The 26,710-nt window shown below is 35.6% G+C and overlaps 1 protein-coding gene across 1 annotated transcript in view; it reads left to right on the forward strand.

Annotated features, from left to right (window-relative positions):
- Positions 1-9,950: 9,950 nt before the first annotated feature.
- Positions 9,951-26,710, forward strand: part of LOC105051207 (ubiquitin carboxyl-terminal hydrolase 2) — a 17,202-nt gene continuing 442 nt past the window's right edge. The window contains 5 exon segments of the mRNA XM_029266744.2: positions 9,951-10,150; positions 10,273-12,696; positions 12,699-12,830; positions 12,833-13,127; positions 26,461-26,710. The exon segment at positions 26,461-26,710 is cut by the window's right edge and continues 442 nt beyond it. Of these exon segments, the coding sequence (XP_029122577.2) occupies positions 10,344-12,696; positions 12,699-12,830; positions 12,833-13,127; positions 26,461-26,689 (3,009 nt within the window). The 5' untranslated portion in view covers positions 9,951-10,150; positions 10,273-10,343 and the 3' untranslated portion in view covers positions 26,690-26,710.

Here is a 26,710-nt window from a genome sequence, read left to right on the forward strand (position 1 = left end):
AACAACACCTCAAGAGAGAGAGCGTATGGGTAGAATTCCATATGCTTCGGCAGTGGGATCTATCATGTATGCCATGACATGTACACGATCAAATGTGGCATACTTACTAGGGGTAGTGAGTAGATACCAATCTGATTCAGGAGAGAATCACTGGAAGGTTGTTAAAATTATCCTGAAGTATTTAAGAAATACTAAGGACCAGTGGCTTATTTATGGTGAATCGGACTTGAAACTTATAGGGTTTACAGACTCTAGTTTTCAGTCTGATCACGATGACAGCAAAAGTGTGTCGGAATTTATTTTTACCCTTAATGGTGGGGCTATCTACTGGAAGAGTTTCAAACAACATACAGTGGCTGATTCAGTTTGCGAGATGGAGTATGTCGCTGCATCAGATGTTGCCAAAGAAGCGGTGTGGCTGAGAAAATTCATCATCGAGCTCAGAGTAGCACCTTCCCTTGTTGGTCCAGTTCTGCTCTACTGTGACAGCTTTGGAGCCATTGCTCAGGCGAAGGAACCCAAGGCATACCAGCGAATGAAGCATATTCTGCGCCGCTACCATCTCATCTGAAAAATTATGGATCGAGGTGACGTCGACCTTCAGAAGATCGACGAAAAGGAGAACCTGACCGATCCATTCACTAAAGCCATTGCGGTGAAGGAGTTCGACGACTACAAGTCAAAGATGGGTATTAGATACTGCACCGATTGGCTTTAGGCCAAGTGAAAGATTGTTGGGAATAGTATCCCAAAGTCAATCATCAGCCTGTTGATGGTTGTGCTCATTTTTGTATATGTACATGAATTATGAATTAATAAAAATTATTTTGATATTTTTCATCACAAAATATTTCATCTTCTAATGAACTCCTAGCTTGTGGTGAAGTCCTTAGGACTATTTAGACTCAACAAAAGAGGATTTATTGTTTAGTCCTTAAATCTGTTCGCAACCAAATGATACGTTGTTACCAAAGATGACAACGTTTATCAAGCATAGGTCGTTGTGTGCCATATAGGTTGGTTGTCTTCTTAACCAATGAGTGTGGAGACACTGGTATGGCATACAGGTGAGATGTAAGGGTACATCTGCACTGAACGTGACTGACTCCGGAGCTATTTCTGCTGTCAAGATTTACTCCGATGGAATATGGGTATAAATATCCCTCCGACCTGAGACTGCCACGGTGACTTGCAAGCAACTCACTGCACTTAGGCACTGGACTACCTGAATTTCTAATTCAGTGACGGAATGCTGCTGGGTATAGTCAAGAACTTGACTTATCGGTGCGTGTGTCAAGATGGGATTGACCACTCCAGTTTAGGAGCTGTGTACAGTCATATTTTAATTTAGCAAAACCTTGACCAGGGTAGTCTTTGTGAGGAGTCATAGGACTGTTTGAGTTGAGCACGATTCAGATGATCTAATCAAGGTTGACAATTTAACCCTGAGTCGTCCTAAACACAGAGGTCAAAAGGATGAATTATACAGTAACCATATTCACGTAGGTTCTGAGTGTTGCGATTGCGACCATTCGACCTATCCGATCGTCAGGTACCATTGCTAGATGGTCACTTCGATTAGTACAGGAATTGGTTCCTGTGCTACCGGCTTAGGTTCGAACCTGCGGGGTCACATACATTAGAGGTTTCTATCTGATCTGATAGCTGGTGAAGAGTCCTTCATGTTTGAAATTTTATGATCGAGAATCAGGATTCTTTGATCACGAATTTCACATATTTTGGATATCGGGGTCAAGAGTCCCACTAGTTTAGGACTCTTCGATCAGGATTACATATCGATGAATTCTGATGCCCGATTATCCATCAGATTTGGACTCAATATTTATGAGAGGTTTAATTAGTGATTTGATCACTAATTAACTCAATTTGATTGAGTAATTAATTTTGGATCAAGTCCAATTGAATTGGATTCAGTTGGGTTTGACCCGATTAGGTTAAGAGTTGACCTAATCGTCGAGATGGTTTGATCCCTGATATGATCAGTGGTTGGGCTTAATCAATTCTTGATTTGATTAAAATTTTATTGAGTCTAATTAAGCCTAATTAAGTTGGGTTTAAATTAGTCTAATTGGGCCTAACTTATGTGGTTCAATTAGGTTGGTTTAAATAATGAAACCACCTTGACCCATTCTCCCTGCGCCACCTCACTTTCACTGCCCCCATTTGAATTCATGAAAAGGAAGTTCTCATGAATTTTTTCTCATGCAAAGCCCTCCTCACGCCCTACTTTAATGCGTCAAATGAGTGGATAAGGATGATTAGTTAGCCATTCAAATTCAAAATAAAAGTTTGAATTTGAATGAGCAACCAATCTTAGTGCCTTGACCTTATCCTCTTTTAACGCCCCATTTATTACACGAAAAAATATTTCTCATAAAATCACTCATGCACAAATTAAGCCACGCCCTCCTCTTCTCACGTCCTTAGTGGATAGGAATAAATTGATTTTCATTTGAATTCAAAATTTGATTTGAATTCAAATGTGCAATTACTCATCTTTATCCTCTCATATGGATAAGACGTTTGACATTGTTTTAAAAGGAGGAGAAGAGTGGGGCGTGTGTAAAAAAAAAATTTTGGAGAGAAAATCTGGGCGTGAGGAATCCTTGTGTGCAAGGTGAAGGTCAATATCCTTCCGAGAGAAAAAGAAAGAAAAGAAAGAAAAAGTGTGCGTAGGATTTTAGTGAGTTCTTCAGGGTTTCAGCCTGAAGTTCAAAAAGTGAGAAGGTGAGCTATGAGTGTCGTGAGCTCACTAAATTTCAGGAAGATCTTCAACATTCTCTCAAGCACGTCTGCTAACGATTTGGAGTGTTCGAAGAATTGATAGATATCAATCAAAGGAGTTCGATCAGCATCGGCCGTCGAAAGGACTCTACAACGAGCTAGCACTCGTGAGGAGTCGATCAGATCGGGAGCTTCATGTGGACGATCCACAAAGGTCAGACATGCTGTGTGACTGTATCGCGACAATCAGACTCTCCCGACGGTGATCAGATTGCGACGATCTACTACCCGCACAAAGGTATTGTGTTCTGAACATATTACAGTAAAGTATTTACTGTTCAAATTTGAATTTTAAATTTAAATACATGCATGCTATATATCATATTTAGATCCTAGTGTAGGATAATTTTTTATTAATTAAGTAGATTAATTAATAATTTTTACTGTAAAATAGTGATTTTGAAAAAGTTTTAAAATTATCATTTTATCCCTGCACTGATTTTTCCCTCAAATATTGTGTCAACATAATAATTTAATATAATAATAAATTATAGTAGCTAATTGCATGATGTTAAATAATGCTTGATTAAGCTCAATGTATTAGATTAATTCTTGTTCGTATATGAAGATTAATAGCAGAATGTGCATCTAGAACTTAAAAAGATGGAAACCTCGTCTTAAAAAACTATTATGATCAATCACTAAGAGAATACATTTTTAAATAAATAACAAAATAAATAGCATCATCAACTATAACAGAAAGTGGTCAATTATAGTTGAAATCTAAAATATTTTAAAATTATGATATTTTTAAAAATATTTGAAATTATAATGTTATAGAATGATATGTATAGATATAATTCTTTCTAGTTATGTATTTTATATTTTTATGTTGTCTCTCTATGTGCTAGAAAAATAGTAAGTTTTATTTTATAAAAGGGATACTGATTATTTCTAAAGAGATACTAATGATATATTTTATTTTATAAAAGGGATACATGCTAGAAAAGTAATAAGTTCAAGAAATAATTTTTTTGATTATTTCTAAGAAGATTCTATCTATGACTTAAATATTTAGTCCAAGTAATAAGTTATATATCAAGTAGTAAATGTTAGTCCTTGCTCAAGATGAATTCTTAAATTGCTTTTGCTATTTTCTAAGCTCAAATTTATTTCCTATTTTATAAAAAAACCAACAAATAAAAGAGTTAAATTTTAGACCCTACAAATATAACAAAAATTTTATTATATAGTACGAAAATTTTATCGATAAAGATAAATGTTAGTCCTTTTATCATCCAAAAAAAAATATTTTCTATTTTGTATTGTATTAGTATGGTTGATTGTCCATACAATATAAGAATAGCTGATGGCTTTCAAATAAACTATTTATCCTCTCTCATTTGTCTGAAAGATTCTACTACTGTTGTACCAAATGAAAGAATCAATAAAAATTTAGAAAACATATATGTATGAAAAATAATTTGTAATCAACTTTTAGTAAGCCACCATGAGTATAACATTTACTCGCACCAATTCCTAACACTATCATTTGTTAAGAAAAGAGGCACTTTCTCTTTGTTATAGGCAAGACTTCTAGTAGAATGAGAAAGACTAGACTTGCTAGTCACCAAAGCAGCAACCTCCAAGTAATGACTTATAAAAATTTGATATTAAAATGCTTTACATGGGGAATTGACAGGTAGATAATGATATTTGGTTATTATCCTTGTATCATTATTTGCTGGAGAATCATTACAATCATAATATATTGTCATTCGAGAAATATATATAGAAAGCTAGCTTTGAATTTATAATTACTAGGGAAACCATTTCTTAGGTTATGATAGAATATATGCATTGCTAGATTTACACCGTATAAAAATGCCTCTTGGACTAAAAGATAATTAAGAAACAATTGCAAAGACTTCTAATGCACGCTAGGCATTATAGTCCATACAAAAAGAGAGAATTCTTGTATAATATGTGGTGTAGAGTAATAGAATATAACAACATTTGTGAACCCAAAGTAGTATGTTTCATACATATATCTGTTCATTTCTGGCATTATTTATAAAAAGCCAGCTGACAGAATGTCAAGAAAGAAATATATGAATAAAAGTGCAAGACATATTGTCTTCAATCAGACTATCATGTTCTCCACTACTTGTTGGAAAAAACTATACTACCATCACTAGAAGAGAAAGAACTATTAAAAGTTGGTAAAAATATAAAAATAATAATTTTAAGGTCTGCCTTTGGTAATACAATGACCATATATTTGCTCATCAAGCCCTAGCATCATCATTCCTCTAAGAAAGAGTTACTTCTATTCATTAGTAATGTGCTTTCTAGTATGTAAACAAAAACCATAAATTGCAAATTGGTTCGAGAAATAAACTCCAAATACTAGCCAATAAAGAGTCAATATCGTTATATTTTTCATGTGAGATCAGTATATCACACGAGATTTGCAGATTTTATCTTGAGCTCTTATCCATTTGTTATAAAAAGTATTGTATTCATAATATATTATGATTTAAGAAACAAAACAAGAAAACATGGCTAGAAAAATGATTTTTTTAAGTACAAAATTTACTTTCCAAAAAAAAAGATTATAAATTTTAGTGCGTGGTCAAAATCACAAGTTTAATAAAAAAAATAATTTGGACTAGAAGGTATGAAAGAATGGCAAAACTTATGGATACAAGGTGTTACAGTGTTACCGTCTACAAAGAAAACAAAATTGTTAAATAACATGTGGCATAAAGTAGTGGAATATGTCAACATCTGCAAACTCAAAAAGCATGCTTCATGCACATGTCCATTGTTTTCAATATTATTCACTAGGAGCCAACTAACTATCAAAGAGAGATGTATTAACTAATGATGGAATATATTTATATACAAACTCAAAATAGTATGCTTTGTATACATATCCATTTGCTTTTTGAACTACTTATTATGAGTTAGCAAATAGAACGTCATTAAAAAAAGATATAAACATCATGTTCCATATTTTTTATTAGAGAAAATTTTATTGATATTGTCCAAAAAAAGTGATTACCAATAAACTCAAATCAACTAAACTTAGCTAAACATTAATTCCAAACTAATTAGCATAAGCTATGTATATTTTTTTTCTTCCATTATGCTTAGTTTACGATCATATTTTTTGAAAAATATGAAGATATTGTAAAGTCCATCCTTACTATTTTATCCCATATGTTTTCTCAAATATCTCTTCATTACTTTTGCATACATCAAATCACTTCTCTGTACTAGTATATTTCTCGATCTATGTTGTGTATGTGAAATCATCTAAATTATCCTCCTATTTATTCCGAATTGGTGCCACCTTTGTCTTTTTATAAGTAACTTCATTTTTTATTCTATCTTTTCTTGTCTTACGGTATATTTATCTCAATATTTTTTTTGGACCATATCATTATGCTCGAATTGTACATATATTAATTTCTAACTGCCTAATATTCTATTATGTAGCATTGTTGGCCTTAGGGCTATCCTATAAAATTTTTTCTTTAGTTTGGTAGATATCCTATAATTATGCAATACCTAGTTGCACTTCTCGATTTCATTCAACCTATTCTAATCCATGGGCAATATCCTCTTCAATTCCCCCTTTCATATGAATAATCAATTTTAAATACCAAAATGATTATGGTGAAAAACTTTATGATTCTCAGTTTTCACTCTACTTTTATCCTTATTTTCTAATTTATTAAAAATATATTTAATGTATTTTGTCTTGATCCTATGTAACCTAAAATTCTTCAACACTAATATATTTCTCCATAATTCCAACTTATCATTAATCTCAATATTAGTTTTATCTATCAGACTATATCATCTCTAAAAAGTATGCACTAAAATTTCATCCCGAATATGCCTGGTGAGCTCATCTAGAACTAGTGCAAAATGATTGGAACTTAGAGTAGATTCTTAATACAAACTTATTGTGATTCAAAATTCACCAATATTACCACTAATCGCCCTTATACTAGTGACTGCTCTATTATATCATATTAATATATCTAATGGAAACTCCTTTAACACCCTACTATAGGACTTCTTGACTCTATCATATGCTTTTTTTAAGTCAATAAAAATTTCTTTAAAGACTCTATTATATGCCTTTTTTAAATCAATAAAAATGATGTGAAGATCTTGTCTCTTTTCTCTATGCTTTTCTATTAATTTCTAGAGGAGTAAAGTAGCTTCCACGATCAACCTCAAAAATCATTTTTTAAAAATTAATTTTATCATTGCTATCATTTTCATGTGAGTTTGTTTTGATATGCGAGGATCTTTGGATTTGATATTATGATGCTTTTATATATCCATTCCTTGCAAAAAATATTATCAAGATCATAATATATTATGATTTAGGATGTATATCAAGAAAACCTTGGTATAAAAATGGATATATGTCTATTATAAAATTTAATTTCTAAAAAGATAAGTTTATATATTTTGATAAATAGCTAGAATCACAATTATAATAGAAAACTATCCTAGACTAAAAGTAAGAAGGGATTATAACATCTGGAGGTGCTCAGTGGGTGTAAATTTATATAAAGAATTTATTTTTTCATTATATGTGGCATACAGCAGTAGAATATATTAAAATTTGTAAACCTAAGTTAGCTTACTTTATATGCATATTTATATGTTTTTAGTATTGTTCACCCAGTAGTAGAATATGTTGAAATTTGTAAACTAATTTTCATATGTTTTATCCACATGTTTTTAGTGTTGTCCACTGATAGTTGGCTAATAGTATACTAACAAAGGATGGTATGTCAAATAACACTGGGATATAATGACACTTATATATCGAAAGTAATGTGCTTTATGCACATATCCATTTTCTTTTAGCAACGCTCATGAAGAGCCAACTAGTAATGTGTCAACAAAAGAGGATTGCCAACTGACACTAAAGAGGATATTTGGTATGGGATGATTAACCCAAGATCAACAGTGATGCAAATGGAGATGATAAGATCATCATATTTGGTTGTACTACAGTAATCCTATATGATAGTGATCTTAAATCATTCTCATTCCTCAAATCACATCTAACTTAGTGATGGAAAATTCTGTTCTTGCGGTCAGCTATGCAAAATCATCCCAAGATAGTGATCTTGTAGGAAAATTTGCGGATACAAATATCCTTCAGTCTATTGAAAAAACTGGTATATCAATATACCTAATATATTATATCAATATAATATATTATATTAATATTTTATATATTATGCTATTATATGTCATTATGATTTTATGTATATTATAAAATTATTTAATAAATTACTTCTACTTACCTTATTTTTTTAATTGAAATAAATATTAATATCAAAATAATAATTAATTGTTATAGCGGTAATTCAACGATCGGATCAACCACTCCCATTGTGAGTGCCTAAAGAGACTTGGCAAAGCTACACTTGATGCAGGCTTAAGATCTTGACCCCACATTCATTTTAGACCACCAACTCAACTGACCATCTGAATGAGGTCCGCGACAAATATCCATGACTAACAACTTTGATCCTATAGTTGATGGATAGATTTTTCTCCAAATGAATATTCAAAACATGACCTAATGGCTTGGTTAATTAGGTTTATAAACCTACAGATTTTGGCTAATAGCCTATGGGCTTGATCTCCAAATAAAAAGAGGTATGAAGGAGACCCTAAGCAAGCAAGCTAAATTGGGAGGAGGATAGGGGGAAGAATATTCAGCTCTCCTGCAATCTCTTTTCTCTATTTTCTGTCTACTATTCCTAACGCTTTAACTAAATTAACCATCGGAGAGTCTCTTGTCGGAACACCCTTAGTGAGTGCAGACTTTTCTTGCAGATTTCTTTTGGTGCTCCAGATTCTAGATGGCATCCCTTTCCAGCCACATTAGCCATCTTCCAGAGCCTTGTGGCAACAATAATATATTATAAGTATAGTGATGAAATAATTAATTCTATAATAACAATTGATATATTTTTATAGGATTAATAATTTATAGAATTAATAACTATATTTTTATGGAATATATTAATAATTAATAGGTTAATAAATATATTAATAATTTATTATTAATATAATTTTTAGTTAATAAATATACTTTATGAAAGATAGTATGAATAGTTTTGGTATTATATAATCAATGATTTTGGATTTCTATGGAATATCAAACCAAACAGATTACTTTTGGATACACTTAGATCTTTAGTCATTGAAATATAGCACATCAAATGCGGTGATTTTAGATCATCAAAAATCATATTATTCAAGGATAATGATCAAAAATGATCTTAGATCATCTTGGTGATCGAATTTGGCTAACCAATTGCCATCAAAATGTATTGGCGCCTGCATATCAAAAGTGATATGCTTCATACACATCCATTTGCAAGGAGGATATGAATATAAGGACAAGGTGCACTGTTTCCAACCAAACAATCGTATCTTTTGTCACTTGTTAGATAAACATTCTGCTGCTATCATTAAAAAAGAAGAGAACCAAATTAAATATAAAAATATATTTTATTGCCGGCTTTTGCTAAATCATTCTCACCACAATCTTCGCTTGCCAAATCTCAGCATTGTCTTCATTTTGGGAGGAGTCATTTCCATTCATAATTGACAAGGTTCTTGGTATATAGAGAAAGATTAGCACTTGCAAATTAATTGTAGCAAGAATCTCGAAACAATGGTATGTAAATATTGGATAACCCTAAGCTTTTTCATGGGAGATTGGTCTCATAGAAGGGGACTGTTGGATCTTATCTTACGCTCTTAACTATTTGTTCAAAAAGATATTGGGATTATTGTATCCTGTTATTTAAAATGCATATCAAGAAAATCTTATGGGAAAGATAATGCATATCTACCATAAGATTTACTTTCTAAAAAGATAAAGGTCTCAATTAAACAAGAAAATTAAATACAACAAATTCTAAAAAATGATAATGAGCATTGCAGATTTTTGGACTCTAGCATTGCTTTCTAAGAGAATATAAAAGTCTCAATCAAACAAGAAAATTAAATACAGGAACTGATAAAATGGTATGCCACTGCCGTTCTTTTCCCCAGTTTTGTTTCTTCCTCAAACTGAAAACATCACTTGGAAGGTGCTGAAGTACTCGGATTCTCTATTTCACTATAAAAGGAAACGTTATTATTCTTATTCCGGACGTTGTGTCCGTTTACCCCGGCTCTCTCTCTCCCTCCCTCCCTCCCTCTCCCCACAGTCTTCACAGAGAGGGAGATGGCCGTAGGCTAAGAGCGACAAGCGTTCGTGTCTTCCGTTTCTTTCCAATCGATTCGATTCAAGGCAATGGCACCGCCTACTCGATTCTATCCGTCTCCATTCCTATTCTTCCAGGTAACCAGTTCTTGATTACTCTTTAATTTGTTTCATTTTTTTTTACGAGAATTCCTCGTCTAGTTTCTTCATAGAACACGATCCTCAACTGGTTTTTCCCCCAATCTCGATCATTTCCGCAGAAAAAACATGTTTTTTCGTTGTAAAAATTCATTCCGTCCCATTTTCGGGTCGCATTCTTGACCTTGAACCAATGGGGAAGAAAACCAAGGCAAAGGCTCGAACCCATCGAAGGACCAAGCGTCGGGCTTTCGCCTCTTGCGACCTTTCCGATTCTCAGCCGAGCAATCCGAATTCCGATGATGGAGGTGAGAGAGTTGAGTGCAGAGAGCGCTGTGATCACTACAAGAAGGGCAGGGCGGGGTTGAATGCATTTCTATGGGAAATTGACGCCAATTCAGAAGATATGCTGTGCGAGGAATGTTTTCTGGAGGTCTGCGGAGGGGAAACTGAAGAAAACTGCGAGCAAATTGAGAAGGAAAATGGAGTAGTGACCTGGGACCCAATCTTGGATTCTCGAATCATCTGGGTTTGCCTGGATTGTGGACGTTACTTCTGTGGGGGACTGGCGAGTGGCTTCGAACCGCATGGCCATGCCCATGAACATGCAGTACTCAAGGGCCATCCATGGGCTGCACGGTCTGATGATCCTGGTCTTGTCTGGTGTTTTCAATGCAATTCATTGGTCCAAATTCCGGAGGAGGGGATAGAGGAGGCAGAATTGATGGTGGAAGATGAAGACGCGGGTTGCGCAGGTGTAGTGGAACCCGAGAATGAAACTGATGATGAACCCAAGGATTTGATCATAGGTAGAAGGAAAGCTTATGTTGTTAGAGGGCTCAAGAACCTCGGGAACACATGCTTCTTTAATTCAGTCATGCAGAATATTCTTGCAATGGATGCGTTCCGTGATCATGTATTGAGCTCGGAATGGCTTTTTGGGCCTCTTGCTATGGAGATGAAGAATCTTTTTCTTGAAACAACTGCTGCTGAGGATTATGCACTGAGCCCAGCTGCTCTTTTTGGGTGCATATGTGCCAAGGCGCCACAATTTCGCGGTTATCAGCAACAAGACAGCCATGAATTGCTTCGTTACTTGCTTGATGGCTTGTGCACAGAAGAAAAAATTGCAGCCACTTTTGTATCTTCTGGTGGGAAAGATAAGACCGCAGCAAATTCAGAGGTTACTTTTGTGGAAACTATCTTTGGAGGGAAATTGTCTAGTACCGTTTCTTGTGTGGAATGTGGGCATACTTCAACAGTTTATGAGCCATTCTTGGATCTTTCACTACCACTGCCTGCAAAAAAGCTTCCGTCCAAAAATGTTCCACTTGCTGTATCTAATCAGAGTAAGAGCGAAGGGAATGGACATGAGAGGCCTGGAGGAGAGAATGCCACCGAAGGATCTCCAGCGATTAAAAGGCAAAAAGCTGAAAGTTTCAGCCCTGCATCAGAATGCAATGAATCCTGTATTCCACCATCAGAGCAACCTGTTTCTGTGGCAGTGGAAGAAGCACTCATGAGGATAAAATATGATGGACTGGAAGGTGCCAATTCTGCTTCTCAAGTGTGTGATGTTTCCATAGTTCAATATGTTGAGAGTGGACTATTCTTCCAGGGTGAGAATAATTCATCATGCACTTCAGACTCACAAACTGAGATATGCTCCAAGGAGAAAGTAACATCTTTAGGATTTTATGGTGAGAACTCTGGACGAGATGAGAACATTTCTTCGTGTATTCAAGATTCTGGTTTTATAGTACTTCCTTATAAGAAGCGGGATTCAACTCATACTAAGATAAACAGAATGACTCAAAATCAAGAAAATGTGGCTTTTGCCTCTGCAACAGTAAAGGAATGTAGTGCACAAAGCACATATGCCTGTTCTGGACAAGTTGACTTGGGTGTCTTTTCTAGTGTATTTGATGAGCCTGAGATCACTTCTGATTGCAAGACAGGAACTGCCACAGGTGAAGATGTAAACATTATTTTGTGCGCCAACAGTGAGTCCAATCAGAATGAGGTTGATGATGCTGGTGGTGTGTTGTCCGTTGAAAGTTGCCTGGCCTTGTTCACCAAAACCGAGCTTCTTTCTGATGAACATGCATGGCATTGCGAACAGTGTTCTGGTAATTCTCTACTTCATAATCTAGGATATAAAAGAAGCAAAAGCCAAGCTGGTACAAGTCTGGATCAGTCAGAACCATTAAACTCTCAAGTGGATGGAAGTGAAGTCAGAAGTAAAATGGCTTCACTTAGCCCAGAGACGGACAATGAAAAGATGGCACTTACACCTCAAAACCTTGTTTTAAATGTGGAGACAGTTGTTAGTGCATGCACAACCTGGGATATTTCCCAGAATGCACTTGACCGTCCTGGGATATTGGATAATAAAACTTGCAAATATGGACAAGCTGGGATCGGAAAGAGCTCAGAGTCATTAGACCCCATATTAGTTGACCAAACTCAATGTGATGTTTCACAGAAGGATGAAAATTTTGCAGAATCAAATTATACATCCCAGTATTCATCATGCCCTGCAGCTCAGAAACTTCTTTGCGAGAGAGCCAAGGAAATCTACAGAGTGATTCTTGTAGCATGAATGATCAGATCTATGTTAGTTGTGGTCAGCCAGCTCAGCCACCTGCCTCTAGTTGCTCGCGAGATCACCCAGAGACAATTTGCAAAGCTCCTGTGATATTGACAGCTTTAGTGAAATTAATCAAATAGGGAAGAACGGTTTGCAGCTGCTGGGTAAGGTTAATGCTACAGAGGATGCCAGGGGTCATGAGTTGGAGCCCAAAAGCAGCAAGGTTAAGAGGGATGCAACTATAAGGGTTCTTATTAGTGAAGCCCCACCCATTCTAACAATTCATTTGAAGAGGTTCAATCAAGATGCTAATGGTCACTTGAATAAACTTAGAGGACATGTTAGCTTCCAAGAGATACTTGACATAAGACCCTACATGGACCTCAGGTACTCTTCTAATCTCTTTCATATTCTGTACACATCTTGTAGTTCTACTATTTGTTGAATAAGCTTTATTTGGTTAAGCTTGCAGACAATGTGCCCATGATTTATCTCTGCTGTGATTGCTCAAGATGCTAAACTCTCTACAAAGCCAAATGGAAAAATGGTTTTCTGTTCTTGCAACTTAATTAAACTTCTGTTTTCCTCCATATTCAAGGACCTTTAAAAGTTTAGGTTGTGATGACAACATTTGAGAATGGAAATGTTACGAGAACAGAAAATCATATTATTTGAGATTCTCAGGACATAATGTAAATGGATGAGCATCTTTGCTTGCTACTGCCACATTTTGTTATAGTTTCTTTAGATATTCAACAAATACTTCTTAACAGATACATGATTGAAAATTTGAGAAATCAGCAACCATAAATGTTTTAGGTTAAACCTAATATTATTACAAATGCTTGTGACATTATTTTGTATATTAAGCATGAAAGATTACATACTATTTTTGTATTTGACAAAAAATCTGACAGCTATATAGCTTTAGAGATTACCATGCATCTAAAAGTATGTCATGTCATTGCATAATAAAAGAGGTACAGGTAAACTAACTGCATCATTAAAAGAGGTAAATGCCTATGAAATCTTTCAACTAAAGTTATAAAGTGTGCTCATTTTGAATTGGAAAATAGAAGTGCCAGGCAAGCAGTCTGGGAATTTTGGCATTATGGTACATGGTTGATTATTACTGCCAAATGTGCTAGATGTGAAATCTTAGTGCTAAATTTCAAAACCAGGGGAAAAATTAATAATATATTTATCTTGAAATCGTGCTTATAAGTTCACATAGGCCTTATTTGGTAACTGGAAAATCGGAAGAAGTTATGCCAATTGGCATAACCATGCCAGATGTTTCTTCCAATGTTACCAGGACATGTTTTTGCTATGTTCTAATGTGGACATGAGATGACACTGCTAATATGGTGAGATACACCATGGACAAGGCTTTAATGAAGCTTGGCAAACAAGGACTAAACTTTTCAAGGGAGTAAATGATCTATTGAAAAAAAAGAAAAATATAAAAAACTCTTGTGTCTTTTTCCATAGGATGATGTAAAGGTTAAATGGAGAATAGTCTTGCAGCTGGACTTATTATTCAAAGAGTTCAGCCAATGAAGGGGGATATAAGAGGAGGGAGGGAGGGAGGGAGAGAGGAGAGAGAGAGCTAGAAGTAAGGTTTTGCACCTTTTTCCTAGTCGTCTCCTATCACTTGAGCCTTCCTTTGAGCAAGCATCTTAGTTCTCTCCTTTGTCTCCTCCCTCCCTCTTTCCCTTCTCTTCCCTCCCCTCCCCTTCCCCCTCCTACCCCCCCTTCTCTCTCTCTCTCTCTCTCTCTCTCTCTCTCTCTCTCTCTCGGTGGAGTTTTCCTCAAATGGAAACCCTACACCGAAAGGAGGGGATGGGGTGGATATTGCTACTGCAAGATTCTAGAATATACCCAAAAGACTCGGGTGAGGTTTCATTACACATAAATCAAACATCAAAAGGAGGAAATGGGGTAAAGGTTGCCGCTTTATGTATTCCAGAAAGTACTAGAGAATACTTGAAAGCTTTTGCTTGTCCTTTCCCTCTTTATTGAATGGTAGAGCCCTTTCATCGCTGTAGTTTTTTATAAGCGATGAAAGAGCTGGTGGTGTTATACAGATGCCAAAATGCCATTTCTACCCTCCTATTTGATGAAGCATTAAATGATGCCCCTTTTAAATGCATTTTAGCAAGATACTGTTAGCATCTAATTGTTCAATTTATCTAGATATCTTCTTCCTCTCTTCTTTTTAATGGATTCTATGCACAATTGCACATGCATCTAAGATTTTGGAAATTGCTATTCAGATTCTTCAAGATATTTGTACACTTGACACCCATTCCTAAATCCATATAATATTGGTTTATCCCATATTTTGTTTAGCTATCAAAATCTTATGCCCATATAGAATAATTTTAGGTGCTATTTAGTTGGTCTTTTTGAATAATCTAAAAAACTAAAGAAACTAACCAATTTTTACTAATATGAAAATATTGTCCTAGGCTTATTATAGTATATTTATATTATAATGTTAATATTTAAAAATTATCTTAATCAATATGAACAATAAATGTAGTATCACTAGACGTACAATACAAGACATTAGAACCAAGGTTGGTGGTACTATCCAAATCGGTTTGGGGTGTACCAAGTTGAATCAAAGGCCAACCAGGATGATTCTGGTCTCTGAATTGAGAAACCTGCAAAGGAGGGGGAGAGGAAGATACAAAGAGAGAAAGAGAGAGAGAGAGGGGGGAAGGGAGGGAGAGGGAGAGGGAGGAAGGAGGGAGAGGAGTTGATGGTGGAGAGAGAAAGAGGCAGAGAGATGGGCGGAGAGAGGGCTTTTTTTTCGCTTACTAAAGTAGAGTTGGAGCCCTTGCTTTAAAATGAAGCAGAGGCTTCGGCCCTTTTGTATATCTTTTTAGAACTTCTTTTCAGTGAAGTTGGTAGAGACTGTTGACTTCACTTAGTATTTTTTTTTTTGAAATTTTTTTAAGTGAAGTTGGTAGGTGTCAACTTCTAAAAAATTCAATAAAGAACATATAAAAGAGGTTGAACCCCTATTCATTCAAAACAAAGGCTCTACCCCTATTTTGGCAAGTGATGGAGAGAGGGCTTTCGAAGCCCTCTCTCCATCTCTTTCATTCTCTGCCACCCTCTCGAAAGCCCTCTCTCCATCTCTTTCATTCTCTGCCACCCTCTCTCTCCCACGTCCCTTCCTCTCTCTCTCTTCCCCCCTCGCTCCTTTTCTTACTCTCTTTTTCCTTTCTCTCCTTCCTCTCCCCGTTCCTTTGCCGCTTTCGCTCTCTCCCCATTGCCCTCTCCAGATCTCTCCCTCCCTCCCTCCCCCTTCTTCTCTCTCTCTCTCTCCCTCCTCTCTCTCCTTACTCTCCCTCTCCCCTTCTTTTATTGGTTTCCTTTTGTTGGCTCATGCTGGAATGGAATAGCACGATATCGTAGAACAAAAGATGATATTTTGTCATATATGTGGAATATATGATTAGTATATTGTTATGGTGCTATATTCTGATAATTAATTCCATTTTGCTATATCATATTTTAATATCTTATCATTAATGCTATATTTTTTTTATCTATTTTATCAATATTAATATCATGTTGTAATCAATATTATAATTATGATATAACACAGTGCAGAAAATATGATCGGTATATTAGAACTATCTTTTGTTCTATATTAATGGCTAAATAATCTATATTACTTGTCAGCTAGACTTTGATCAAATATTAAATCAAATGATAAAATTTTGCCATCCTCCAATCATCTAGTATCTTTGATTTATTCATTGTTGTGGTCTACTTGCATCTATTAAGATCATTCATCTATCTCATACCCGACATTTTCCCTATTTCCATTGCATCATGATTCTTCAAATATTATAAATCAATCTTTCTTAAAAAAGACCATAAAATATTTAGTTATACCATTCCATTTTTGTTTATTTTAAAATCATATTGCCTTCTCTAAGGAATCAACCATTCTTGACCCAGTCTATTTACATTCATATCAAACCCAACCCAGTCTAGTTTTATCTAATATTGATCCAAGTAGGGAAACTGTAAAGTTGAGCTAGGTTTGAGTTTAGTCCGGTAGCTTCTTGGTCAGTTGATATTAATCCTTAATGGAGTTTTACTTGAACAAATCTATTAACAATCCGATCCTGCTAGAACTTTAACAACTTACCTTATGGATATCTTATGTCAATGGACAGACTGACAGTGCGAGGAGTACATATTGAGAAATCCCAATTTGCTAGGAGATTTGTAAGGAAAGGTGTAACCCAGACTATTGGGATATTGGTGCCACAGTGAGAGGAGTGGATGATTAAACCATGTGCATGGAGAAACTAGCCCATACAGAAGCATGTTGTTGGATTTTGATCATAGTTATTTTTGGGCAAAAGGGCATCATTAAATCCTAAAGAATGAGGGTTATATTAGGCATAGGGAAGGGATATTTTGACCATGTGAAACTTTTGCCATGAAAGAAATATTGGGAGAATTGTATCATTTTTAGGACAATGGATAGTTAAGGCTGATATTGAGCTATTATCTCAGTATATAACAGGAACTTGTCTATCATTTTACTTATTTATTGTTAAATTAAATACAATTTTATTTTAGTAACCCAAATCTCCATATAAAGTAAAAGATCAATGACTTGTTCTTAGAACAATGATGTAATCTCATAATATTATTATTTTGCTATTATTCTCCATTATATCTTGTCACAATGTCAGATGATGGCTAATTGGCTTTTTCCCAAAAGAATAAAGTCAAAAGTCGGATTTAGCAAATGCTATAATTTCCATTATCACAATGATTTTGGAAATGTGGGTATTATTCCTAGATCATGTCATTATCTAAACCTTATTTCATAGCTATACGTAAGGTTGGACAATGCACAACATGTGTATCACATTGGACAACTTTTATGGTTTGTCAAAATGCAATGTTTTGAATCTTTCGTAGGGTCAAACAAGTTAATTTGCCTGACCTTTTACCTATAGGCTACAATGGGTCAGATCAAGGTTTGTAGTACCAGTTTGTACCATACTATTTCGTACCAATACCGAACCACTATGCAATGTTGTACCATATCGATACTTCATATAACTCGCTGTCTTGTACCATACCATGTATCGACATTATAATAGGATGGTAGTAGTGTGGGGTTCGGTACTGAGATGACGAACCTTGGGTCAAGTTAATAACCAAACTTGAAAATTTGGATGACATATTAAAACTATTAGTCTGTGCAATTTGAGTGTTCAAACTGCTTCTCTCTGCAGCTTGAATGAATTGTTGGTATATCATTTTTAATGAAAGTCTTACTATGATGTCTTAAGTTTTGTCTATCAAGCAAACGTCCAACTCATCAGTGGCTTTGACATCTCAATTGAGTGTTCATCTTGGGAAATCAAGAATGTCAAAAGTTTGCATTAGATTTGCGGTATTCTATTTCTTCATTTGCATTCAAGGGTTCCTGTTGACAACAATGAGTTTAGGTGGTGCCGAGGATCAAGTGTGATCTTGTGATCCTAGGATCAGACTTAGGGTTTACTTGGCAATTAGAGAAGCACGAGTGGGGGCTGACAGGGATTAAATGAAAAATAAACAACTTTGACAATGACTCAACTATGATCATCTCCCCCTCCCCCCCCCCACACACACACAAAAAGAAGATGATCAACAGAAACTCTATTAGAAATGCAAAATAAAAGAGATCATAGAGCATGTTTGGAGATGTGATAATGGATAATTGGCTTGTCTCCTACCCCTTTGAAGAAGTCAAACAGTAACTTCTGTAGTTATTCTTGATGGTGATCACTTGAGCTTAAGAAGACTGAATAGACTCAATGAGATACGATTGTTAATAAATCAGAGGAGCCATGTAAAGCAATGTTTAATTTATTGTCAATGGCCTATTTAAATTTGAATAAACCTCTCTCTCCTTAGAGCAAAGAGCCTTTTGAGTCTGGTAATAAGCATGAGGGTAGGAATTGTTCCATGGGGCAGAAGAGACAATACTTCGTGTATTTAACTACCAAGCACTAGGAATTTGATGGTTTGGCCACCACCTTTTTCTCTATTTTTTTTTTTGCTAGTGTCAAACCCTTTTTGTTTTAATAAAATATTGAAGGAGGAGGGCCTCCCCTAATAATATTATTAATGAGTACATTTACATCAGTGGATTATTTACAGAGTGTTAGGGGAGAGTAAGTAGGTGAATGCCCAACATGTGTCAAAGGCTGACATGAAGAAGGCTCGAAATACAAGGGTTAGAAATACTAATGGCCACATAGAATTTAACAATTTACATTGCATGGAGAAGGGTTTTGTGCATGGGGATTAGTTAGGTGAGGCCATTGTGTCCTCGGGTTGCAGCACAAAGGTGAGCAAGCCTTGTGCAAAGTAGAGACCGGTACTCCCTTCAAGATGTAGCGGCATCCATTCGGTAAATAGAGAAATAACCTTTTCCGTGGTTAGTTTGTGGGATTTGGCTTCAAAGTCAAAAACACATTTATTTTGCTTTTTCCATATACACCAATAGATGATTGCAACTATGACGCCTATAGCTAGGATGAGATCCTTCAATGCAGAGGAGGAAATCCATATCGTCCAGATTTATTGGTAGGTGTCTAGAAACCCTTTTTCAGACTATAGCCAGACTCAAAGCTTTCTAATACCGATCCGACCTTGGAACTCCAAACTAATTAAGCAAGTGAATATTGTCATCATGATTCCTTTTGCCTCACAAGAAGTGCTAAAAAAATGTGCTTAAGGTTGTCAGGGACAAACATGGTCAATGCAATTGAAGGAGAGAGATGAATGGATCTCAATAAAATAAAAGGCAGCATAGTGTATGAGGCTCCCCCATTACAAGGTTTGGGGAGGCTTAAATATATGTAGCCTTATCTTCATGTGTAAAGAGGCTATTTTCATATTTCAAATCCATAACCTTTAGGTCATGACAAAGCAATTTTACCATTATGCCAAGGCTCACCCTCATGGATATAGCTCAATGACAGAACCAAATTAGTAAGAGTAGCTCTTTTAATAAGGTTGGGGCTCTCAAGTTTCAGAGAAGAAAGTTACTTGTTTCCACCTTTTTGTTAATAGATTTAAAACAAGATTTGGACACTACTCGCCTAAAATAGATGCATCGGAGTAAGTTCAAGCACGATAAATTGGATGCCCAATTCTAAAAGCGAAGGACCTTTTGGATGAGAAATATGTTTTGCTGCATGACTCTCCTATTTATAAGGGCATTTTACTCAAGAGAATTTTTTTTAGCTCTGAATCATAGTTTAATAGTGAAGAATGTAACCGCAATCTTATAAATCTTTTTCCTAGGCTAATTAGTCTTTCCAAGAATTTTAGTCCCAATGGGACATCCAGAAGGGGTACTATCCCATGCGTCGGGATAGGACCGTCTTGCCATCATCCGAGCATTTGATTGGCACATCTTGGAACATCCCATATCCTAAGTGTTCGGATGGGACGGGATAGCAACACCTCCCATTCCATGAAAAAATCAGGACAACTTCATCCTATGGGATTTAAAATCTTGAGTCTTATATTCTAGACTTCTTTAATGCTTGCCTTCATGTGTTCACAATAATCAAGTTTTTCCATGATAGGGGCATGCTGCTCATTTAAAAGAAATGGTTGGCTATTGCTTCGATTTCTTGTCTTCTGATGAGCAAATAAGCTCCATAAACATACTATACAAGCCATATGAACCTGGAGATTTATGCATCATTTTCGAAACACTGCCAATCTAGTCATTGGAGAATGGATTACTAAGCCTCGCATTATTCATGATAAATTTCAAAAAATTCAAATAGTCTAGAGCATGGTGGCTAAAGGTGGAATTGGCTAATTTACTAGTTCACATAATAAGAAAATATCTTTGACATTGCCATTTTGGAGACTTCTTTCCCTTCATTTTCTTAAGGGTAATAATAAAAAAAATTGAAGTTATTGATGATAAAGAGTAGGGAGGCTGAAAGAGAATACTTTAGAAAGCTACGATCATGCAAGTCTTAGTTATGCATTTTGAAGCCAATATAGATGCCATAAATTACTCACTATAGAGGATAAGTTGTTTGAAACTATAGATTACATTACCCAAAAAATGGAGAATATTAATAAGATATTAATTTCACAATTATAGTTCCAAAATGAGGTAATACCATTGAAGCCACTAGAGATTGGATGATAGGTTTATGCTAGTCTTCACTATTTTGATTCCTTGCTTTCTATTAGAGTTTCTAGAAGGGTGAGCCTTCAAAAGGTCGACACTTTAGGTTATAGAAGTTGGTAAAATAGCACATGGTAGGGGCAATGGATGGAATTTGATTTTCTTTGCCTTCTTTATTGGGCATGTTTGGTGGAATTGTCCAACATTAAAGGCTAATGAAATTTCCATGATAATTTTGGTGTCAGTTACTCAAACTTTTAAGGGCTTGAGCTATGTAGTCATAGATATCTAATCTACTACATCTTTAGATTCTTGAGACTATCTCCGTGGTTCACTAAGTAGTATTATCCTAATGCAACATTAGCTTTGCTCGTCATGATCAGTAGAATTCTTCGAAGAACCAGATATTGTTGGACTACCTCCCAAAAATGTGGTTAGTCTAACAAAATCCTAATAGTATGAAGGTCAAGAATAGGATAGTTCAAAATGTTGCTCTAAGTCAATAGTTGAGGATAAGGTAGTTTACTTTAGCTCAAATTGGTGATGAAAAGTAGAGAGAAAGGACCTAAAAAGGAATGGCAACAAATAGAGGGTTGAAGTATCATGGGATGGGCCACAAAAAAGGAATTAGGTCTGAAGAGTAGTGTAAGAGAGGATAGGGAATCATGTAGATTTTCGGAAGAGAGTAGCCAACTAGAACTCTTCAGAAATGTACTAATTACATGTCAACAACTTCCCATGCAATCAATGAGATAATGAGGCTGGGCACTTCCTAGCGCACACTATATGTGGAAGTTTAAATGCATGAGCATTTGGAGGATAGTGGATGGAATCATTGACAAATTAGGGTATGGTAAATTAGAAGTTACATCAAGGCAAGTGTCATGCATGGCCTTGCATCTACCAAAACTGCCATTTTTAGTGGATTTATAAATAGAGTTGTACATGATTTTAAAGGCATTTATAATAATAGAATTATGACAATTTATACTATAAAATGAGTTATATAATTTTTGAATATTCTATCTTTTTATGTTCAATCAACTTCTCTTCCAAAACACTCTAGAAAAATTTGTGAAATCTCTTTTGTTTGTTAAGATTCCCCACTTCTCCATCCATCTAAAATTTTGATGATTTAATGTATATTATCCAAATTTAAAATGTGAGAGCAAGAGATTATGTATCTTCTTTGTAATTTGAACTATAATCCAAAATCGGTACTTTCATCAAACAAAAGCAACATTCTAAAATCTCGCACTTTTCTTTTTAGAGAATTAGTCGCATTAAACTTTTCTCCTCTCGTGTCCCTTGATTCTCTCCTTCTTTTCATGGTACCTGACCCATCTTTTGCTTCAATCCCTATGGTAATCATCCTATCTCTATAGCAACCAAAAAGTTTCCATATTTGCAGACTCTCTCTCTCTCTATCTCTTCTCCCTCCCTTTCTCCCCCTCCCCCTTGTCATATTCATTTTCTATATGTGAAAGCAATAAATCTTGCTTAGTTCCTCATATCTTTTCCTACATCCTTTGCCATTTTCTATTTATAATCCTTATATCTCAGTCAAGATCTCCTTTGCCTCTGCCACAATTAATATTGTTTAATACAATAAATTCTTGAATCGCTACCATATAATGCTTCTCTATCTAAGTGAAAAAAATTATGTACAATCAAGAACAACTTCTATCTTGAAATGCTTTTAGCTCCTCTTTTAACTTTATCAAACTCCAACCCAAGGTTTGTGGAATCAGAATCGAGACTTATATTGGTAGATGGGTTGGGACAGTACGGTATGGATTTGTACCATGTTGTTCTAGTCTATTTCAAACTTTTTTGTATTTAAATTTTTGAACTAATGTCGACATATGGTTTGCTGACTTCAATTCAAAATTCAAAAATGAAAAATAAAGTGGGGACTCGTTTGTTCCCTTTTGCAAAGAGAGGGAGGGGGAGGGAGAGGGAGAGAGAGAGGGGGGATGGAGGGAGGGAGGGCCATCTTGGCAAACCCTAACCCCGAGTCGAGTGCACGCACAAGAGAGTGAGGGAGGAAGGGGGAGGGCTGTCTTGGCAAACATTAACACTAAACCAAAGCATGTGTGTGTGAGAGAGAGAGGGAGTAGGGGAGGGAGAGGGAGAGGGAGGGACTATCATTGGTGGGAGGGTGGACCATCAGGAGAGAGGACACTCTCTCGACTTTTCTGAGCCAGAGGGGTGGTACTCTCTGGTGCTTTCTTGATGCTTCTGAGCCGAGGATGGGGGAGAACTGAATATATAGCTCGAAACATGCTAGTCCTTGATTGGTCCAGTTTGACATAGTAGCATTCCTTGCTCCAACCTATATGAGTTTTAATGCAAATGAGGTCATTAATTTGAATAGCATTAAATGCTAACTATAGTATATATAACATATTTGTTTGAACTCATGTATGTTTTTTCTTGATTCTTTCTGCCATGATGCGACTTGCTGATCAGGGAGATTTTTTGGAGTCATGCCTAGGCTGTATTGTCATGAATGGATGCTATTTGGAGGACAGATTGATTGCATAGAGAAGTCCACTATTTGGAGTCTTTTTATGTTTATTCAATTCAACATATGGCAGGAAGTATTGCTTTAAAATTTGAATTTTTATTTTTAATAGTAAAATATGCTTGTCTCATGGTCCAGGTTTGGTTCTTGGGTGGTATGCATCTCCAAAAAAATTGGCCCTGGGTAATTACAGTGTGGGTTGGTTTCCTTCTCTCTCAAAGAAGTTTGAATGCTTTTTTTGGGGATTAGCGTTTATGGCTCTATTCATTCTTCGGTAATGTGAAGAGTTTCTAGTGCCAAAAGTTCTTCTCTTCTATTTCTTGTATGAGTCCAAGTGGGGCAAAAAGTAATTGGTTCAATGGAGTTTCAAATGCCATATTTTTTGCTTAGGCAATTCACTTTCCAATTTTAGGATTAGAATTAACTTGTAGCAAGAGCCATGAACTGTAGAAAACCTACTAAAGGATGGATGAAAGATAGATATGTGTGTGTGTGTGTGTGTATGTAGGTATATGTATGTATATATATGTATGTATATGTATGTATATATATATGGATATATATGTACATATGTGTGTGTGTGTGCGTGTGTCTGTATGTATATATATTTTTTGAGAATAAGAAGAAAGAGGTCTAGGGCAGGGTAGCCCTTCATTCTCTTACTCATGACTCTTCTCTTAAATGTGATCTCTTTTCTTTTTTTTTGGTGGTGATACTTCTAATTTCTCTATTTTTAGTTGTGGTACTTACACTAGTTCTCTGTGCAATATCTATTACTGCATTTATCTTACTCATAAATTAATCAAAAAATTGATATTATTTGATTATTTAATATTCCTTAGTGCATATGGCTTAATTTCAGACTCTAGTATTTGGGATTTTGCTTTCTTTCTCTTTCTTTCTTTTGTCTTGGATCTAAGATTTACTCATCATTTTCACGCATCCATATGCAGTGTGACCTGGATTTTAAATAAGGTCAAGATTAAACAAATTCTTTAACCCCTAAATCCCTTGAAATATCTTTCTAGAATCCTCTTTGTTATATAAGCACTAGGGCATTTTTTTTTTCAAAAATTTTTCATTTGATCATATAGTTGAAAAATATTCTCATTGAACTCATTTTCACGACCTTCAACACATATGTAACCTGTCCTAGTTGGTTGGTCCTACATCAATTGCATGGATCCCCATGCTTGTACTCAAAATTTGAATCTAGAAGTTTTGCACAAGATGGAGTTCACCATAGACATCATTTTGGTTCTACTAAAGGCCACCTTGGTTAATAGAAGAATAGTGCTTATATCAAATGAAGAGTCAAAATAGCACAGCACATGTAATGATAACAAAAAGCGCATTCACCTACAAATACAACCACAAAGATTGCAATTTAAATAGTCTTTAGGGTCAGGATTTGTAAACGACATAGCTGAGTGACACTGGTTCTGTTCTGGCTATTATGTTTTTAAAGTAGCCACTGATGCTCATTTAACAAACAATACTTAGGGATGGTTAGTCATCATGGTACATTGTCATGATCAAGGTTTAAATTCTGTGGACAGGAGATGTGTCGCCATCCCGACCCATCCCGATACTTGGGACAGGTGATGTCTCAAGATTTTCCGATTGGGACATTGGGTGATGGTAGGATGATCCTGTCCCAACACGTGGAATGGTATTTTGTCCCGGTGTTTCGGGCGTCTTGCCAGGACTGAATCCTTGGTTATGATTATCAGGTTTGCATGAAGTACAGTACAGAAAAATAGTAAGGACTTTGCCTACATATGAAGCTCAGTAATGCATTAGGTGCATTCAAATTTAATAGCACAATCTCAGATAAACGTGCTACAGCTATAATAGACATTTCTTGCTTATAGTTTAAGTGATGATGATTTGTAGTGCAAGCTGCTTGACTTGTATATCACTCCGCATATTTAAACAGAAATTCAACTTCTTACTAAATCTTTGAGCAACGACCTTGCAGTTGCTATAGCATGTGCAATCATTGCTGAAACTAAAATAACAATGGATCTCTCATATATTCGCAAGTAATCATCTTTGCCAAAGCCGCTAGAAATTTGGAAAGCAATCATCAATGTATTTATACATGGAGTAGAAGCAACAATTGGGGATAAATGTAAGCTACTCTTCTTTCATTTATTTTTCCTTCATGTAGAAACTGATTGTGCTTAATGTGCAACAGGAAAAGGGAATTGATAAAATGGTGTTGTAGTTAATAATAGTAGTCAAAGCAATAATATCTTATATCTCTATTGCTAATTAGGTGAATAACTATTTTTATGGCTTATCATGATTGCTCTATGGCTCCTCAGAGATTTAAATTATAACTATTATATTAGTTTTTTTTAAAAACCTGATCATAAGATTATAGGTTTTTGTGAAAGCTTTTAGGTCCTGTAATAGCTTGTTTTCATATATGAAAGTTCTGTAAAAAGAACATAGTCATCTATTTGCATGCAGGCATTATCAACAGAATCATGAGAGATTACTTCAGATGCAATCTGCCAAGAAGGCTTTTTAGAGTTTGACCAATATAATTGGTATTTGTCTGGATGTATGGTTAACAAATAGACTGTTTCATTTTTTGCTCTTCATGTGTAACTATAGATGGCATATATTGTTAAATTGCAACGCAAATATCTACTGGTCATGAACACCATTTGTTCAAATATGAGTGTTGAATTTCAAATTTGTTTAATTTCTTTCTTTCACTTGTTGTCAGTGTTTTCTGTTTCTGTTCCGATCTTTACTAAGTTGCCTGTTTTAAGGTGTCTTTCCTCAAAATGGGTTGCTTTAATCAGCTTATCTTTCCTCAAAAAGGTGTCTTTCCCCAATTTTTGGCATTCCTATGTTACAAAGCACTCCAAATTCTGGTCCTTTATTTGATAATTTCGCTCCACTATGTATATGCAAAGCACTATGCTTGCAGATGCAAGAAGACTCAACCCTTAACATACAATTCCTATTCCCATCTGCAGACATGCGGAGAAGCAGCGCTGCTATCGGCTTATTGGCGTGGTGGAGCATTTAGGGACCATGTTAGGAGGCCATTATGTTGCATATGTGAGAGGTGAGACAAGGCAAGGCAAGACCAAGAATTGTGGTAGTCCTGCATGGTTTGTTGCCAGTGATGATCAGGTGCGTGAGGTTTCTCTGTCTGAAGTCCTACAGTCCGAGGCCTACATTCTGTTTTATGAAATAGTATAATGCGACATTGAGTTCTTTGGT

Source organism: Elaeis guineensis, chromosome 9 (genome assembly GCF_000442705.2).
Source record: "Elaeis guineensis isolate ETL-2024a chromosome 9, EG11, whole genome shotgun sequence".
Lineage (NCBI taxonomy): Eukaryota > Viridiplantae > Streptophyta > Magnoliopsida > Arecales > Arecaceae > Elaeis > Elaeis guineensis.